This window comes from Lasioglossum baleicum, unplaced genomic scaffold, assembly GCF_051020765.1.
Source record: "Lasioglossum baleicum unplaced genomic scaffold, iyLasBale1 scaffold0778, whole genome shotgun sequence".
Classification (NCBI taxonomy): Eukaryota; Metazoa; Arthropoda; class Insecta; order Hymenoptera; family Halictidae; genus Lasioglossum; species Lasioglossum baleicum.
Genome location: NW_027469837.1, coordinates 39,307 through 59,473, shown reverse-complemented (window position 1 = coordinate 59,473; position 20,167 = coordinate 39,307). Strand labels below are relative to the sequence as shown.

Genomic DNA, 20,167 nt, shown 5'->3' with positions numbered 1-20,167 from the left:
TTATAGGATAACGTCGTTTATCTTGTTCACTTTTTTATAATTGTAATGTAATTAGCGTGCCTTAAATTGATTGAACCGTGTGAATGTTACTTACTTAATTGACGTACGGGATGAGGTCGAGCTCGTGTTGCTTTCCTTTTGCTATTATAGCTCGGCTGGATCATCGTAGTCTACATCCAGTAACACCATTACCATCCCGGCAGTTGCTCCTCAAACTCAATTACGCGTTCGATGCTTTTCCTTCGGATAATACGATCCTCGAATTCGCTGTATCGAATTATTCCACTCTGACTGTTGGCCAGAAAAATCTTCTACGTAAATACATCATCTTCTACACGCGATATTTCTTACCGAGACAGTCACGAGGGTATCAATCAGAATACTCGTAAAATATAAGAAAATTGTCGAGAGATTCATTACCTCTAATAACGCTTACAGCTTTTGAAGGGTGGGTAATCTAATTAACATACCTTAAACTGGTAAATGGAAAACGGAAGTTAATTGTAAATGCACATTATCGAACGTAACTCGGTTTAACTGATACTTATTTCAGGTATACGCGATGGAAGAGCGAAAAATGTCGGGAACGGATCGACCTCATCGTCCGTGCAGGCGTTGAAGTCGCCCGCATGCCATCGGGCATGCCGCGCGATCCACGCTCACGTGTCACGTCTCATGTCGTCATCCGGGATCATCGATCGCCGATCCGCCGAAATAAAACGCGCCAGACACGCAGCTCGCGCGGGGCCACGTTTTCCTGCTCAGCTGATCGGGAACACCTTTTGTCCCTCTTCGCCCCCGGTGCTCGGACGGGTAGTAGCTGGTTCCTTCGAGAGTTAGCCCCACTTGTCCCTCTTTCTCTTTCATGTCCCCCTCTTAAGCTCGCGTCCCCTCTACTCCATGCCTGGAGATCACTTTCGAAGACCCGTTAACCTACTGGGGGCCTTAGTGTTGGTGCTGCCTTCGAGCCTTCGATGTTCGCCGCGCAGGTGTCTATTCCGTGCACCCAGGTTTCGCAATAATTGTCCTTGGACGCTGGTGGCCAAGCGTGGCGATCTGAGGTACAGAAATTTTGATCAATCTCGCAATTTCGTTGATTCCGTTTCCCTCGAGCAGAAAGAGATTCGGTTGGATTCGCGTCAGCGTTCTGTTACGTTTCACGGCTAATGTCTGTACAGGGAGAGACACTGATGCCAAGTGGTTTACAAGGAGAACCGGAACTGGCCGGCTCCCTCAGGGCCGAGAAGTTGAAGACCGGATCGAGAGAATGAAAGGATGGTTCGACGCGTTCCGTATCGACGGAGGACCAACGTTGTATAGTTATAGCAATCGCACGCCTGTCACGGGAGATGTTCCTTTAGTGATCGTATTCGTAATCTTCGGCACCATCTTCACCGCGTTCCTGGTCATATTTCCTGGGATACGAAAGGAGGTCAGTATTCCCTTGCATTTTATTCTGCTGTCCGAAATTCTTCCAGTATACATGTAAACGCTAATTTATCGTGGTCTCTAGCGTTTCAGCACGTTTCTCACGGTGACCTTGAGCCTTTTCGTCGGAGCATCGATTCAAGGTTTGTTTGGTTCGCTTTGCTGGCAATTAACCGACTGTTCTTTGCCGAACTATTTCTAGTATCGCTTTCTTTTCCACGCTCGCAGTTGCTCAGTATGGCTCGTCCTGGCACACCAGTTCCGCAACCATCGTCAGCACGTACAGCGCATTTTCCAGGCAGAAAACCGCCGCTGAAATTGGTGGATACATCGGGCTGATGCATATAAACATCACGTACAGATGTGAGTTATTATAATAAATTCTTTAACTCGTAGTCACACCTACTGTTCGTCCAAAATGTACCGATTGCTCAAGGTCACCTTCGTGGCTATAAGAGGTATCTCAAATTTTCTGTTCCACTTACTTCTAAAATGGATTCAAATAGAAGCATAAAAAAAAAGATACATAAACTAGGAATAGAATAATAGCATGAAAAAGTGATTTGGAGGAAAAGTGGCTTATCTTTTAATTAGACTGGTACTTCTCTTGATTATATTAATCGATCCCCATATGAAGTGTTACCAAGCAGTGAAAACCTAATGGACGACGTGGAGTACAATGAAAGGTTCTGGTGGAGGAGCACACGAGAGATGACGAGCGCTTTCAAGCAAGCTCTCAACCAGGGTGCACCGTTTCCTATTGTTTCTCTAGCCGAGTACTTTAGCCTTCACCAAGAGGGCTTCTCATGGGGAAGCAAGTATCGACAAGCTGGTTACTATGCGTCACTTATGCTCTGGTACGTTTCAAGAATACCATCGATATTGAGTCACTCTTAATTCATTCTCTGCCCTGACATATCTTTCTTTTATTTACGCTGACTAACTGTCTTCTTTTAGGACGTCATTTGCCTCTTGGGCCATGATGAATCTATTGTTAATAGTAGTGCCACGTTATGGGGCTTATGGTATGATTTGCACTGGGTTCTGTATGCTACTGACGAATTTAATTTACTGGGGACTTTTACCTTGCGAACCCCTGATAGCTCACATAGACGGTTCTATCCTTGCTTTCAATTTAGGATGGAATTACTGGCTGGTTTTGTTATCTGGTTAGCGTCCTTGTTTTAAGTACATTGCAGAGTTTGTCGGAAAAAGGATATTGGTTTTCCAGGAAATGAATTCTTCTAGGTATCGGGTGCCTGTTTGCCGGGGTTGTAATAACAGCGATAGACATGATTTTTCCTCATCAGTTCTCCACCATATTAGAAGTTGATTATGATACACCGTATGACAGGCATGTTATCATAGAAGAGAGTTTCGACACAAGGAACATCAGGCGGAGGTTACCTAAAATCGAGGATTCATTTGGTGATCGCATAATAAGGTTTCGCTTTAGCTCGATCAATCGCATTTTATATTAAAATAAGTTTCGATATTTATTAAGCGTTCTTTCAGTCAACTGTCGTCGAAATTGCAAAATAGACTCGACGTCAAGGAGGATACGCAAGGTGTGATAAATCGAGGCTACACGTTGCACGAGTCTTCGGAATTTCATCACGAGTCCAATGAAGATTCGATGAAGCATAACTGGTCTTATCCATTTCCATCGTCCTCGCGTGGAACTATCAACGGTTGACTCGCTTATAACTATTATTTATAATCATTATTCTATCATTAGTAAATTCATTGATATTTCAAAAGTTTTAGTTCACTTAAAACTGTAAGTTTTGCCCTAGAACTCCTATGGAGATGAAAGGGAATAAATAGTGATTTAAAATCAAACGTTTGCTTGTAATTCTCCTAATAAATTGTAAAGGAATTAAGCGAGTTTAATAGTATAAAAATTATCTGAATTTGAGGGAGATATTTTAGGAGTCTCAGGATTGATCAGCTCTGCTTATCGATGTCGTATCGCACAAAAGGGTTGACATTAGTGACGTTTCCTGATGAAATATAATTAAAGAAAAAATATTCTTTCGTTTCTTGTAATCATAAATAAGAAATATAATACTTGATATAAATAAACATGCGCGTACGCGCATAAATATGTACACTCGATAGAATTGTATGAGATTCACGATAGAGTCCATCGTTCTTCTTCTTCTACTCCTCTTTCGAAATGATATTAATCAGACTAGCCGAAATTTTCGAAGTGGTGAATGAAATACGGCAGACGACGGCCTTTGTTCACCTCATCGCAGGATGACATTACACTTTTCGTTAGAGGACGTGGTCCGCAACTAAATACTCCTATTTTACTAACCTGCGACACATTTAAATCGACAATTTTATCATAACTTTCATTTTAACCTGCGATTATTAATTTGTCGATGATTTAATTCGTATGAAAATTAAATGAAAATAACTATGCAACCTACATAACTATGTTTCTTCTGCACAAACTTTAGAAATGATGTCATATCGGGACGGCCAAAATGATTTATCGCCTTCAGCCCTGTGAATATGCTCTTTTTGGATAGCCTCTGAAAATGGTTCTCACAAATATACTGCAACAAAAAAGTTAAGTTCGATTTATTCTTGAAGGACAAACAACTTCGACATTATAATTAACTACCTACCAGCATGGTTGTACGTAAATCGAACTTGTGAAAGAATTGCGTAATGAAAATGTGAATTTCTAACACGTCTGTAACATCTTTCCTTTCGACATCTCTGAGAACGTCGATGAACCATTCGAAGTGTTTATGTGACGGGCAGATCCATAAAAAATAAACCTACATTTATCGAAGAAACAGAAGATGGGATTTTAATTTCTTAGACTCGGTAGATTTTAGTAAAATTCAGTTATAATTACCTTCTTACAAGCAACCCCAGAGTATCTATTCGTAGAGGTACCAAATACGAGGTCGTTCAACATGGAGGCGTAGGGAGTGACACCAATGCCACCTCCAACCATAACAGCGACCTCGAATTTGTACCAATCTTGATTACCACCACCGAAAGGTCCTTCTATCCTTATTTTCGGATGTTCATCCTCTGGATTATAATTACAGGGATCGAAGTAATTTCGCAATTTCCACGTCCATGGCCCCTGCGCTTTAATGTGACATGACAAGAAATTCTCATGCGGCGCGGACGTTAGGGTAAATGAATGGAATTCGTTCGATCTAAACGCAGTGCAAGAAAGACGAACCCATTGCCCGGATAAATATTTCAAGTTTGGTGGTCTGTAGAATTTGATTTTGATCACATCTGAAGGCAACAGTTCCGTTTCGATAATGTCCAACGCCATATATTTGGTACGGAGGCTCACTACCTGAAAAATAATGAAAAAAATTAGATAATGGCATATTTATTGATTAAAAAAAATGATTTACAAATAGGAGTAATAAGATAATTGTTTGATTTACTTTATCTAGGGAATAAATAATTGCAGGACCAACGAAGAAAATCCAAAATCGTGGAGAACCAGTCAAACGGGCTAAACCATGTATTAAACACAGTGCGTACAATACTACGTACAAACTGTGCGTGGACCAGAAAAATTTGTATGCTTTTTGACGAATGGTTGGATGAGCAAAGACAAAAATTACTGTCATTACAATGAATAATAATATTCCAGTCAAACCTGTTTCAAACAAACAGTAATTTAGCATTAAAACATTTAAGCGAGTATTAAATGATCTATAGTAGATTTAATCAGTGCCAACTACTCGCCTGTTACAGTTTTAAAGAGCCAAAACGAAATAGTTAATCGAGCATCGCTTGGAAAACTAAGTTCGCTGGTTAAACATCGAAGATGAGCTAATGGCTGAGTCGAAACGTGATAAAAATTGACCATATGCCCCACCGTGTGTAAAACAGAGAAAAATAGCGCAGTGCATGCAGCGATTTTATGAAATTGTATATGTGAATCTAAAGGAATATACTGTTGAATGGAAAATTCTTTGAGTTTAGTCAAAAGGTTGCGGGACATAGTCAAAAGGAGCAAACTATAGCAAAAGGACAAGGCTGCTGCAGATCCTCTGGTTATGGCGATTCCAACTCCCATAATATGCCTCAGATCCGTATGTTCTGCCATAAACGAGTAATCTGAAATTTAAAATAATTCTTAATCGTCTGTTTTTCACAATCTCCTATAGCGAAATCGATTAAGGAAACTCACATATAAACCTTTCAACGAATAGAGCAATGGTTGTGACGTAAAAAACAAATAAATAGAAAATATTTTGTCGATTTTCCTCAAGGAATGTCGAAACTGCATTCCATTGTTTTTGAGCCCAACTCTTCGAATCCTCGGGTGGAAGCTGATCTATGTGGAAACCCGTCATACGAGCCACGTTTGTCGACGTGTCAAGGAAATTCTGCTTCGCGCCTTTGCAATCGAGACCGATCGCTACGAAGTCACCTTTGTATTCTTTCATCATTAGCTTGAAATCGTTGTACGTGAGATAATCCTTTCTCTCGAGTCCAGCGTCCTGAAACACGGCCAATATTATGTTCAATTCAATGTTCTGACACTGTGCTTAACAATGTCGTTTTAGAACTAAAAGTCTACCTGGAACATTCCGTCGATTAACTCTGTGACATGATCATCCGAAAGACTGGTCGTACGTGCAATTTCGACCAGAGATCTAAGCATTTCTGATAATTCTTCCTTGTCGATAACTCCGTTGCTATCTTTGTCGCACATGTCGAAAATGATTCTTAATTTATCCTCAGTTTTCCCACGTGAGAATAGCAAAACTGTATCCAAAAATTCCTACAATATAGATACACGAATAGAATGTGAAAGAATAAAAAAATTACTTAATTGATTCGAGAATCATTTTTAAAATTGAATATTTTTCACCTGAAATGAAATACGGCCGTCTCTATCTTTATCGACGATGTTGAACATTTTTTTCACGAAGACCGCGTCAGCACGCATTCCGAGGGCACTGGCAAACTCGCTTTTAGAAAGCGACGTCCTCATCACGGTAACGACTTCACCGCTGTCGCTATCTTCGGATCGTCGTCGCCTTTCACCAGGTCGTAAGCCGAACGTCAAAGCATAAGCTTCCCTGAAGAACTGTCGGAAAGGGAAAAACTGGTGTTACATAGCCGCAAAGCAGGAAATGGTATGTTGAAACCCTTAAAAGGTGAGATAGAAGCCGATTCGAGCGAAGAACGCAAAAACACCTGTTCGAGTTTCTTCTGACGGCGTTCCTTCGTTTCCCCCCCCCCCCCCCTCCCCCTCCCCTTTGCAAGCATAATGTCCCGGCTCACTTGGGACAGCGTGAAGTGCTTCTTATGGGACGCCAGAAATGCCTCCAGTTTCGCAATGAACTTTCTACGCGAGGCCAGCGAATCCAGTTCAAGGACAAGGTCGTAGTCCCGCGGTATCCGTAACAGAACCAACGCCTTACGGTGGCCATTCTCGTCTTCCTAAATAAATATTATTTAGAATATAAAGCATCAGAAAGATTCCGCTTACTATCCTTTCCTATCCAGTGAAATAATTCCTATTCACTTGCTTCTAAATTATGCAAAGAACGTTCAAATTAAAACGCTATTAAATTAGAAGCAATATTACCTAATTACCATCTTCTTAGAAGATTCGAAATAAAATTTTACATCATATTCACGTATGAAAAATATCAGTAACAATTTCCTCGTTTACTTTGACAATAACCCGTGTAACTTCATCCTATGAAGCAACATTTTTAACGTTCACGAAAGCGTGGAATTATGGTTTCGTATATCGGACTGGTCCGTTGAATTCGGTGAACTAACAGGGAACCAGTCTTTAAGGATTTTCACGCATTAACGTTTTTTCTTCGCGAAATCCTCGCACGTTACATAATCACTTTGGCTTCGCCAAGATTTCTTGATCAGATCCTCTGTTGAATTTTGCGTAAATACGAAAGTGAAACACGCTTGCTACACTCACCTGTGACTCTTCTATCGTGACCGTGTTCACATCACAGAAATCGAACGTGCGCAGTTTCTCTCCCTTACGGTCGACGATGTGCAAAGCCGCTTCCGGCCCGAATTTCACCTTGACCAGGCGACGGTGGTTCGCGTGCAGCCACTCGCGCACGATCATCTTGTCCACGCAGATCTTACCGTCGTTCCTTTTTTGTATCGCTTCTTGCAGAATCTTCAACCGTCTTCGGCGGCGATTCTGAAGCTTGACCAGCCCGTAACCGGCACCAGCGCAGAGAATCGGCACAAAACCGAGAAATACGCAAGCGTATATGTACACCAGTTCGCTTCCCTGTAACGGAGTGGACATACATAGTTTTTGGTCTATTCCACACAAGGCAACGCGAGGAGAACGTGAAGCAAACGTTAGGTAACGTTGGATAATGTAACAGAATGATATAAGAAATAGTAATCACCTCGAAGTAATCGTAACGTTGCAACGGGACGCAGGGTTCCAGCATCGTTGAGTTTAATTGGTACGGTTGTGGACAAGGATCTCCTTCCTCCCAAGTGAATACATTCCTTTGGATTGCATTCTCCGGTATCCCAGTCGCGTTTACTATTACATCCCAGAGAGTAACGCGACGAATATCCTCTATCTCGCTTTTCGTGAAAATTCTGCAAGATACGTTTAATTATTATCTTCTCGTTGCGTATTCAACCTTAACGCTTACCCGTTTTCCTCATTTTCGAACCAGAATCTATCGGAATCTCTCAAACGAAGAAATTGTTCTTTAATCACCACAGAGAACAGTTCCCCTGGACCAGCGCTAGATTCCAACATCCCGCCAACGTAAACATCCACGTTGTTCAAATTATTCGAATGAATCTCGACTAACGTACGCAGTAACGATGGATTCTTATTGAACAGTTCAGGATTGATCTCGTTCCAAGTTTTCTTACGAGATAGCTTGAAATGCGCTCTAGCAGTATTATAATCCGGGAGTCCATTATCTCTGCCTCGCATGATGTTTAATGCACCTAAATCTCGCCTCGAGAATTCCATAGGTCCGAATAAATTATTTCTAATATCAGTGCTCAGCAGATTATCCTCTTTCTCTGCTATTTGCGAAGTCATGCCCATCAGGAGTTCTTCAATTGTACTATTGGTTAAAATCTCCTGTAAACAGAGCGTACAAATATAATTTCATTTAATCGTTTCTTCCGAGTCGTTTAAATATCTCCAAAGTTTAATATCGCTTACGTTAGAGTCCCACCAGGTGGAACAAAGTCTAATCGCAGGTTGATCGGTGTTTGTTCTCCTGTATTCGCAGTTTTCGTTTCGACGGTACAATCCCGGCGGTATCAAAGTATGTCCAAACCGAAAAGCCGCACTTTGAAATATATGACTGATTCCAGGATGAAGATCTGGCTTGTATCCTGCGTAAGGAGGCGTGTTCTCGTTCAAAACTATAGGAAGGTACTCGTACAAAATGATGTTCTGGAAAATCGAGAAATGAAAATTAGAAGGAAAATTTCACACGAACAGCAGGATATATTTGTACGATATAAAGCCGATACTCAAATATTTCATAAAGGATTACGGTTCATGAGTTCGTATTAATTCTTGAAGTAGTATAAAATTAGTATATCGGGTTACAGCAACGGTGTACAATTACACGAGAATGATATAGCATTACTGACAATGACGGTACCGGGATGACAATTTACGATGTATGCGAAAAGGATACGTTACATCTATATTTTGTTATAATTATGATAAATAGCACCGATTAATGTGCATTATAGGAGAACTCATTCCGCGACGCTATTTACATTTTTCCTCGCATTTTATAAACTATATAGATAATTAACATCTTTGCCAACGAAATAGGAAGAATTCGTAGAACAAAAGGGCGACTACATTTTTTCTTAACATTTAAAAGTTCATTCGAGATATAATTTTAAATAGTAAAAGTAAAAACACGAATTTATAGGATGACCTAATACAATATACATAAAATTCTCGCTTACATCCCAAACTATTCGATTAGGTAAATTAATAATAAATACAAGAAAGATTGTTCGTTAATTATTTTAAATAATATATAAAGTATTTACCTGAAGCGTTCCAATAACAACGTGTCTTGCTCTCTGAAATATATCTTCGTCAGACATATCCGGATTCTCTGATTGTATTCTGGCAGCGATCACATTGTGCCATCGATAAAACAATATTCCAAGAGCCAGTAACGGAGGATGCTGATTCGTCCGCGGATCTCCGAGAACTGATTAAAGTTTCATGGTGTATGAATTATTGAAATCAGCACGTACGAAGATAGAAAGAAAACTGAACTTACGAAACAGACGTTCCGGGCTGAGCATTCTCATAACGTGTGGAACAGCATGATTGAAAAGTGGAGCACGCATCGTGTTCCTCACGGGGAACTTCCTGGTGGGCTCCATAAGGAGGCTGCCGTTCTTGAAGGACCTCATGGTGTTTGCCCATGCTTCACTGCTCGAATAAATGAAGCTACCGTCGATCCAGCTCGTCACTTTGTTTATCTGCAACCTCACGTATTCAGAGCTACTTTTCACCACCTATTTCCCAATGTTTCAACGATCTTCTCTATTAAGGAAGATCCTCTTTTCGTTACACGTACTCGTCGAAACTCGGCTAGTCGAGAAACGCGATGACCAGAGAAATATATTATTTCCAATCATCCAGGACACCGTTATACTCAAGCTACCAACAATGGGTTCCGTCAGATGTTAATCGACTCGACATTTTATTATCCATTGTTAATATTCGTTTAATACTCTCTCAATTGTAAGCGAATATTAATATGGCGTATTAATAAATCTTTAATTAAATTGTCAAACGATTACTTTCAACTTTCACTGCGTTGTGAAATAAATTCTAAAATCGTGATGGAACGCGAATTATACGGGAATGAAGTCAAAGCCGGATTGAAAAGTAAAACTCCTGGTCAAAGTTGTGAAAAAGGGAGAAAAGAATGAAAAATAGGAGGAAAAACTTTCACCGCGTAATGAAATAAATTCTAAAATCCTGATAAAAGATAAATTATATAGGAAAGTCAAAGCCGAAAAAGTAAAACTCCTGGGTCAAAGTTGTAAAAAAGGGAGAAAAGAATGGAAAATAGATGGAAAAACTTTCACTGCGTAATGAAATAAATTGTAAAACCTTGATGAAACATAAATTATATAGGAAAGAAGTCAAAGACGAAAAAGTAAAACTCCTGTGTCAAAGTTGTAAAAAAGAAAGAAAAGAATGAAAAATAGATGGAAAAACTTTCACTGTGTAATGAAATAGATTCTAAAATCCTGATGAAACATAAATTATATGGGAAAGTAGTCGAAGCCAAATTGAAAAATTAGATTCCTGGGTCAAAGTTGTAGAAAAGAGAGAAAAGAAAGAAAAACAGGTGGAAAAATTTTCACTGCGTAATGAAATAAATTCTAAAATCCTGAAGAAACATAAATTACATATGAAAGAAGTCGAAGTCGAATTGAATAATTAAATTCCTGAGTCAAAGTTGTAAAAAAAAAAGAAAAATAGGTGGAAAAAGGGAAAAACCGGCCGAGCTATTGTACCGGAACGAACGGTGCCCTACGGTGGATTAAATGGAGAGGATAAATCACGGGGGAAAGCAAGAAATTACCTGTTCACGAGGGCTATTAGGGCTGCGTCCAGTTTGCCGATCGTAATCCGCCCGACGGAAGGGAATGTACTTGTTACCTTGGCACTCCTTGTCGAAAACCGGATCGCATTTGTCCACGTCGATACGATGGTACTCTATGGGGCAGCCACTTTCGCTGGCCATGATTATCTCCGACGTGACCAGCTGCCCTGAAATGGTTCCGTCCGCGCCCGATGAAGAGGAATCGAGGCTCCCCTCTCAAGGAAGCGATTTCAACGCGCGCGACCGGTTCTCGAAGGATCACTTTTTCTCCGGTCGCTTCCGTCGACGGCGACTGCCGCGAATCCGCGCGAAAGGAATTCAGGGGACTGTTCCAGTTTTTACTTTCCGCCTCCTTCGAGAATCGGCCGCGCTTTCATCGCCCAATTCCCCCATGGGTTTCTACATTCCGATTTGGTAGTCGTTGCCTCAAATTTCGATATTTCAAAGTGTAATACGTATCGTGAATCAGGCATCTTATTACTAATCGTACCCTGTAATCGCAAGATTACACCTCGACATCCATTTGCATGTAATACATTCTTAAGTAGCTTTGTTAACACTAGGTTTACGGACGTTTTTGAATACTTATCTTTATGGATACCGGTCAGATTTAAGAAAACTACGTATTTTCTTAAAAAATAAGACCATGAATTTAATTTAAAAACAATTACGATATTCACAAATTTAGTATAAGTTGATTAAATCTATAAATATTGTATTATTGGATTAACTCACCCGTCAAATTGACGGGTCCCGTAAATCTAGCGTTAAAATCAAACTTCCGAACTGCAATTAAGGTTTATAATATATTTGTGAAGCTTGTGCAGACATATTAATCCTTTGCACTCAAAATAATGTTCGCCAAAGATGTGGATGGACATCTCAGCTCTCAAAAATCACTTCTTTTACCTATATTAATAATTTTATATATAGTAATTATATCTTGACTTGATTTCTTCTGCCATTTCTAGAGAAAACTTCATGAAACATACATTTCTCAAAAAGTTGTGCTGGAATAAGTTATTATCCTTTAATCACTGATAAACTTTAATGTTCTCTCAGAGAGGACAGCAGAGTGCAAAGGTTTAAGTGGATTTTAGTAAATTAGACGTACTGAAAGAAAGAGGTAACCCGACCCTCCACTTTATGAACCCTTGTCGCAACAGTCGTGCTCCACTGTTGGAATCATATCCGTTTACTCCTTACTAATCTAGACATATTAATAGACTAACAGATACCGATTATCATTAGAGATTATCCCAAGAAAAATACTTTTCGACTTGTTCCTAATATCGTTTTTACTTTTGTTCATTTCTATCTCTTTCTTATTTATTTTATATCTTTTATTCCGCTCTTGCTAATTACAATTATTGCACGTTTTCTTTTTTGTTCACTGCGAAATTCCAATAAAATTTAAAGAGTTGAGATTAATATCGATCAATGGTCCTTATTTTTAAGAATTATTTAATTTAATTCCTGAAGAGTTATTTATAGCAACGTGAATCATACTCGATTGTATGTTCTACCAAATATTTTAGCCTGAAAAACGGATCGATGAGGTCCTTGTTCCTCGTGCTTCTCGTTTCTATTCTGACACCCGGTCACCTTAACGTTTGCGCAACAACGTGATACAGATATTCGAATGCATGCACTGTCAGCAATGGTAATTCCCCTGCTTCGTAATTCTACATGTTATCCTATCTGATTCATAACATCTTTCTCTTATATTAGGCCGCCCCATAAGTTCGTTCGCGGTGATATTTACATTCCTCGTCACAATTTATAAACTATATCGATGATTAACGTCTTTGTCAACGAAATAGGAAGAAGTCGTAGAACAAAAGGGCGCCGAAATTTTTTCTTAATATTTAAAGGTTTATTCGACGTATAATTTTAAATGGTAAAAGTAAAAACCGGAACGAATTTATGGACGACCTAATATATCATCGGTGGAAGTTTGATTCGATAGTTCGATAATTTACTTGCATATTTTGTATAATTATTAATAGATCAAAAAATCACAAGTTAAATCATAAGTTGAAAATCATTTTTTTGGATGAATAACAATCCACCTTTGAGAATAATCAAAAGTAATTGCCAGTTGAAATGCAAATGGACGTGGAGTCAATTTCTTTTAAACATAAATTAATTTTCGTCACACGAGTAGCTTTTTAACACTAGATTTACGAGATTCGTGAATTTGACGGATGGGTTACTTCAATTATACGATATTAACGGATTTAATTAACTTATATTAAGTCTATTAATATCGCGATTGTTTTCAAATTAAATCCATCGTTTGTTTTTTAAAGAAAATATGTGGGTTTCTATACCATAAATCTGATGGGTGTTCGTAGAAATATAAATACAAAAACCCTCGTAAACCTAGTGTTAAATATCGATCATACAGGTTTTGACGAATCGTCTTTAAAGGGATTAGTATGATTGATTCTTTACCGAAGAAAGCGAATAATGCTGTTCTATTTTTGACGGATGGTAGACCATCGTCTCCTTGCATGAAAAGCTGACTGAGCTTCCTCGGAGATGGTCTATCCTGGCCAGCCAGCATGTAAACTCCATCTGAATACGCTGCTGGCATCTTTCGTATCAGCCTGCTGTCTACGGATGTACGAACCGTGTTAAGATTCCCTTAACACTTAATAATCATGTAAATTTTCTTACATTTTAAATTAATTATTACACAGCATCGTCAACCGATGATCTACGCTACTTTTCTTAGGAAGCAACGATATTTTAGATTATTTAGAATAATTTATTTATATTATATTTTAGATTTATTTAGAATTATTTAAAGAATCTATGAGAATGAAACGAATGTTCGTTTTATATTTTACCCTTGCGAAAGAATAAAAATGAAATAAGAGTTTAAGTGTTCTGTTTTATTTCTCTGATTCTATTGGTAGAAAAAAATAAAGCCAGATGAAATGTTTGAACGACTTATTAGCATTCTGTCCGAAAGTAGACAGTTAAATACATAGAGAGAAAGTCTGGTGATATACGATGCCGTTTAAATTGTTAGGAGCACAGATAATTGGCCCAAAAATTAATGGATATTCGGAATTGAGAATTATTTAGTATAAAATGTTTGGTATAAAAGAACAGAACAGATCTTCTTGATTTTTTCTCGAACTCGTAATTCGTTTGTATTTCTCTAAATAAATAAAAAGAAATGCATACACGAGGTTTTATGAAAGTCTTTTGTTATATACTTTACTTTCTGTTAGCCAGGAAAACGGAACTTTTCTTTCTATTTTAAAGATTTTTAAAGTTGATAACAGTTGATAAACGTATCGATATAATAAAAACGAGATTTATCGCATCTATGCCAAGGTACTTAATTGTTGCGATGAAAACGAAGTAAAGAGTAAAATCTGAATTATTATTAACGTTACGATTCGTTTTAGATTTATCGGTGTTGTGGCACAATGATCTAGAGGAAACGATTCTCGCGTTTAAACAACCATAACATTTCTGTTGGCAAAGCTGATCACGTCTTTCACGCTGCTAAAGTTTTTACTGACCATTTTATACCGGCCTATATTGAAACAAAATAGCGACTTTTTTCGCCTTTCACTCTACACGCCATTGGCTTGCACGCCATTGCAATACGAGCTGCATCACAATGTCAACAAAAATATCCACGACAATTTGCTTCTTCAGACAGCTACTCCGTTCAATTCCATTTAAACGATAGTAATTTACTCTCTCGTAGAAATTTCAAAAAATTCACAGACAAACTCGTTCTTACAATTACGAAATATTTCTTTCTAACTTCGCTTTTCCTATTCTCGTTCGGTTTTTATATCATTACGTTTCTTCGTTACAAAAGGACACTTGCCGTGTCTGTTCTATAAGAAAACGATATGCGTTCGAAGTGAAACGGACTTAAACGGAGTAACAGAAGTAAACGCACGTGTGTAAACGCCGAAACAATGCTGTTTGAACTACTTGCCGATCGATCCCCAATCCGCATGAGCTAAATTGTTGTACCATCCATCGTACCTCTGTTTATCCGCGTAACTGTGCACCAGCCCTGGAAAAGACAACGAGTCAGTTCTAAATTCGAAATGGACAGAGCAGAATTATTTCGAAGTGGAAGACAAACGAGAGATCTCAAGGTTCGCAGATCCGAGTCTCTCGCAGTTATTAATTAAGTGGAAATCTTTAATTAGACAAATAGACTCGCGCGTGGCGAATTACCAGTCGTGGATCGTTTCTTGGAATCGTGAATCTTTTGAAAAATATTCAACTATCTCGGTCGCATTTGCGATTTGCTCGTGGAACGACCAATCCATCCGTTAACTCAGACGTATCACGGATAAATGATAATCGTTCGGATCAACTATGCCTATAAATTACTCGTTAGATATAGAATAGATCGCGACTCGGATATTTAAACGGATCCGGCTATCGACTTCTAATTTACGACCAACCAAGTTGCACATTCATCGACAAACCGCTTCGCTGTATACATTTTCAATCTTAAAATTACCCGAGAAAGAACAAGATATCCTTAAATGCAAAAAGAGGGTACAATGATGAGATTAATTTGTTGGGTAACAGTGATGATCATCGTGGACGCGAGCTTTAGAACTAATTACATTGTGTGCTAATTTCTATGATTATAATCATAAGAGAAATATCGAGAATTAATATACAAAGAAATAGGAAATATAATCTTCTTATACGATTCTTCCTGTATTCTCGTCACCTTAAACATTACTCGTTCGTGTAAAAATAATTCAATCCTACAATTATTTCTATTAGACGAATAAACTACGTGCAATCTTCGAAATTAATCGTCTACTTTCTTCTATAATCGTCATTTTATATCGTTCCCAGAGAATCAATTAATTAGAATATTCGAGTCAAAATTCGCAGCTGGATATTTTACGAAAATACCATGTTTTGCATTCGAATTCACGTAAGCCTACTTTCGGTCTGAACGATCGGACGTTCAAGACCAAGAAACGATCCACTAGACCTTCCAAGTGGAAAATACCAAAAGGAAACCTCTCCAGTTGGAACATCGTTGCTCCATATTTTCACTTTCGGTACACTTTCCTCCGCGGCTCGTTCGAGCGGATAACGGAATCGCGCGCGTGTGCCGTCTAACATTATAAAGTAAGAGTCAACGGCGTACCGGTTCCAACAGGCAAGACGATCCAAAGCAGCGAAGCAGACAAACAGATCCACGGGAAATCTGGTCTCGGTGGTCGTCGTCGTGCCATTGTCAGCGGATCGGTAACACACACCCGTGCATTTCTTTACACAGTTCGTTTATCGCCACTTGGTTCCGCTTCTCGCACAAAATTACCACCACTCGATGCGCTCGGTTCAGAATCGGCCGCGGGAATGCATGTTTCGGTTCCGCGCGAGATATCCTCCTGCCTCTGCGACAGGATCTACGTGTACGTGTCGAAGAGGAACGTCTGATAGGGAAACGCAACACGGCGACACGGTGGAGACTAGCGGAAAAATTTGGCAGAGAAGGCGAGTTTAAAAAGAGTAGGAGGAGCAGGAAAACAATGCTCCTGGTCGTTGATGTGCCACCCGTTCAGCAACGTAGCCGGCCACCACGGAGAACAGAGACAACACGTGCGACACACGGACGAAAGAAAAAGAATCGAGGTCCGTTCGCGCTGGCTCTCAGGGTATGCCTCGTGTCTGTAGCTCCGAGCAGGATTCCCCCCACTTCGAGGACGTTGAGAACGGCGAGCGAGGGTACACCTCATACTCGAGTGGTTTGGGCCAAGAGCGGTCGGTTGTTGCCTGTGTGTCGTGTAGCCGTTCTTGGATACGCGGTGAAAGTCGCCGGCCTATTTGTTTCGTTACCGCGAACGCGCCTCTCTGTCTTTCTTTCTCTTCCCCGCTCTCTGTACATTATGCATATCTCTTCTCCTTCTCGCATGCCCGCGCTCTGTCTTATTGCTTCTCTCGCCGCTCCTCCACTCTCGTCTCCTCGCCTCTCTTCTTGGTTCGTTCACCGTATACATCGCGGCGTATCGACGACGACGTCACCGACAGGCGCAGGCCTAGTTTTCGAGTCCGCGGCACCAATTACCCAAGGCGAAACCTCTCTCGGTTCTCCGACCTGGAGTTTCAAGGTCGACGACGGGACGTCTCTTCTACAGACACTGGCAGGGAACATCCTGGTAGCAGCGGCGGAGAGGTTTACCGGAATGCGCGCACGCTCCGCGTTTCGTTCCTGTAACTCCGGACGCTGAAACTGAGACAAGTGGAGGACATTACGCGTGACCTTGACATAAGGATATCGCTCGATTAAGCACGGTCTGTGAGTAATTAGTAGTTTACGCTGTGGGTTTTACCTTTGAGATTTGGTTTTTCGGAAATCTTTCAAAATCCTCCGTGCTAACGTGTTAAATGTGGCAATGGATTGGGCAAGGCGAGGGCTAATCCGTGGTGTACTTTAAGAAATTATCTAGTTTCTTTGTACAGGATGCGGAAGGATGATAAGTTTCTGTGGAAAAGTAAGCGAGAAGGAACAATCAGTCGGATAAATTAAGGAAATTTTACTTGATATTAGGTATAAAGATAATAAATGAGAATAATATATTAAATACACGTCTCTTGTTATTTATTACAGATATATCTGTTAAAGTTTCTTTCATCTTAAAAGTAAATATAAAAATATACCTGGTTGGAAACTAAATATTAATTTCATTCCCTGCCGGTTGAGTTTTAGTACTCTTAGAAACAATATCTACCTTTTTATTAAACATTCTGTAAGTCCTAATGCATTTATAGGACTTCAAACAAAATGCTAAATACCCAGCAGTAATTTCTGATGTAGAATCATGTATTAAACCAAACGTAGGGTATATTTATTCGTCTCCTATTCTTTATGTCATAATGAAACATAATGTAACAAATGTTTCACTGTACGAATGAAGGAATAATTGTATTATCTCGATGATGTTACGTGTTCTTTGTTTGTTTATGGGAACAGTGGCACATATGTATGTGTTTCTATCTTACAGCACCTAAAGTAAAAGTAGGCACGAAAAAGTAAAATTAAGTAATCTTATCACTCGACATTTGTCTAGTTTTAAGATTTTGTAATGATCATTTTGATATTGATCTTTGTACAAGATTCTATATAATATATATAGAAGACTTTGCAAAATGTAGTAATAAAATAAAATAAGGATAGATATCCTCGAGGAGGACATGCATAGTGAATCAACTCGCAAAGAAATCTTGACTCCTCGACTACTGGGCGATTTTTATCGCCCTTGGCACAAATCAGCAAAGGCGATTGCATTTCAAGAAGGAGATCAGACAGGCATATTCCTTATTGAGAGTATATGTCACGCTAAGCACCGTTCTTCTCTGCTTGGCCGCTCCCTTCCAGAAAGCTCTTCATCTTTTCTATGATGAATCACACGCCGTTTGCCAAGAGTCTTTGAATTATACGTAATCACAGAGGAATACTAGTCGTCTTCGTATGTCCAATAGACTTTTTTGCTATGAAACGATACCTGAAATTAAAATCGATATACTGCATAAACAGAGGAAAAATCGATTAACAAACAAAATGAACGATTTAAAACAAAAATTCTTGCACCTGTATTTTAATTTAAGTCATTCACATTTACTAATTAGAACGAGTATTTTAATCTGTATGTGTGTACAGAAAAAACTGTTCGATTTCGGATCTTAAGGCACGCCAAGACACATTAGAAGGTACAACAACATTAACATCAGTTTTCTATCCATCATTTACTCCACACATTTAAGAGGAAACCTATATAAATCATCGCAAACATTGAGGTCGTTCCACATAAGGGTCGTTTTCTATAGTGTATCGTTCGATAAGTTCGATGGTAATTTTATCACTCATTCTTTCATTCGATTCGTATTTTTTCTCAAATATTTCTTATCTCTTTTAAGATACTTCGTATATAGCATCGTGTTTACGGGAAAAAGCCGAGAAAAATTCGGAATATCTTTATCGAAGTTCGTGATTAATCCGCGTTCTTTGATCCTCCGATGATGACATACCCCTTGCAAACATCTAGTTCGTTGAATCATTCGTTACTTTGTTACGTATATACATGTTTAATTTTTTTTATATTCTTGTACAATTAGGAGCCTACAACCTATTCTTTAAAACTCTTTTACTCGTCATGTTCGCGCGATTTTGGACAAGTGATGTACCGTTTCTAACTGGCCCCGTTTTACTAACCTATTGACTTACTAACGGAATAATTTCTAAACCGTGAACGAAAAGAAAAAATATTACCAAAACCATAAAAATATACTAAGTTCTATCGCCGTATCCATCACCATACTCGATAATTCATTCGGATAAACTAATCGTGCATAAAATTGAACATAGACTCTTGCGACATTTCTAACAGAGATCCGCAAGAACAATCGTCGTAAATCATTTTTTGCACGAGGTACAATCATTCTTTGCGGTAACGGGATCACGATTATTCGTGTTTCACTGGCTGACGCATCGGTCGTCCATAATCGCTTGAACATTAATCGAAAAAAGATTTCATAAGAACGCGTCGCAAAATATTTCTCCTTTGCGATTCCGAGACGTATATCACACGTTCAAGACGCTATGTATAATTATGTAAATAAAGTAAAGTACATATTCTTATTTGAGGATTGTCAACGTTGCGTTATTACTATACAAATTAAGTATTCTGAAAGAATCCTATAATATCAGATATTATAGTGCTCCACGTGTCGACATATTTTTCGTTCTTTTAATTATGAAATCCTCTAATTAGTTTAAGCAGTAGAACGCTTTGAATAAAAGCGATCAAAAACTACATTCCATGTAGAAAATACCATCGTTCATAATACAAATTAAGATTTTCACAATAATCTGACGTGTAAAATTAACAATGTTACCTCCAACCAACTTTTTACGTTCCACGGCCTGCGTTAACAGCGTATATTTCATTTTTATTTGCATGGTCCACGTTGTTTGTGTCTGTTCAAATACAAGTGATTCTGTAACGGACTCACGCTGATTACAAATCCATATTGTTCGTATTCGCACAGAAAATCGACGAACGGACGGAGGAATCAAGAGGGTGGAAATA

At 39.0% G+C, this 20,167-nt stretch overlaps 2 protein-coding genes across 2 annotated transcripts; one reads left to right on the top strand and one right to left on the bottom strand.

Annotated features, from left to right (window-relative positions):
• Positions 1 to 1,267: 1,267 nt before the first annotated feature.
• On the top strand, positions 1,268 to 3,124 carry LOC143220334 (dual oxidase maturation factor 1-like). The gene is made up of 7 exons (XM_076446000.1): positions 1,268 to 1,432; positions 1,514 to 1,571; positions 1,657 to 1,791; positions 2,066 to 2,285; positions 2,386 to 2,597; positions 2,677 to 2,872; positions 2,944 to 3,124. Exons 1-7 carry the CDS (start codon positions 1,268 to 1,270, stop codon positions 3,122 to 3,124), a joined length of 1,167 nt encoding a protein of 388 aa, XP_076302115.1.
• A 498-nt stretch (positions 3,125 to 3,622) lies between these two features.
• On the bottom strand, positions 3,623 to 16,778 carry LOC143220331 (dual oxidase-like). Its single transcript, XM_076445996.1, has 21 exons — positions 16,609 to 16,778; positions 16,225 to 16,468; positions 15,034 to 15,114; positions 13,518 to 13,679; positions 11,040 to 11,227; positions 9,717 to 9,921; positions 9,478 to 9,644; positions 8,621 to 8,857; positions 8,091 to 8,536; positions 7,833 to 8,034; positions 7,382 to 7,708; positions 6,631 to 6,876; positions 6,302 to 6,520; positions 6,008 to 6,211; positions 5,615 to 5,927; positions 5,167 to 5,541; positions 4,860 to 5,077; positions 4,304 to 4,765; positions 4,068 to 4,223; positions 3,867 to 3,995; positions 3,623 to 3,751 (listed from the first exon to the last, which is right to left on the bottom strand). Exons 2-21 carry the CDS (start codon positions 16,310 to 16,312, stop codon positions 3,623 to 3,625), a joined length of 4,554 nt encoding a protein of 1,517 aa, XP_076302111.1. The 5' UTR covers positions 16,313 to 16,468; positions 16,609 to 16,778.
• Positions 16,779 to 20,167: the final 3,389 nt, after the last annotated feature.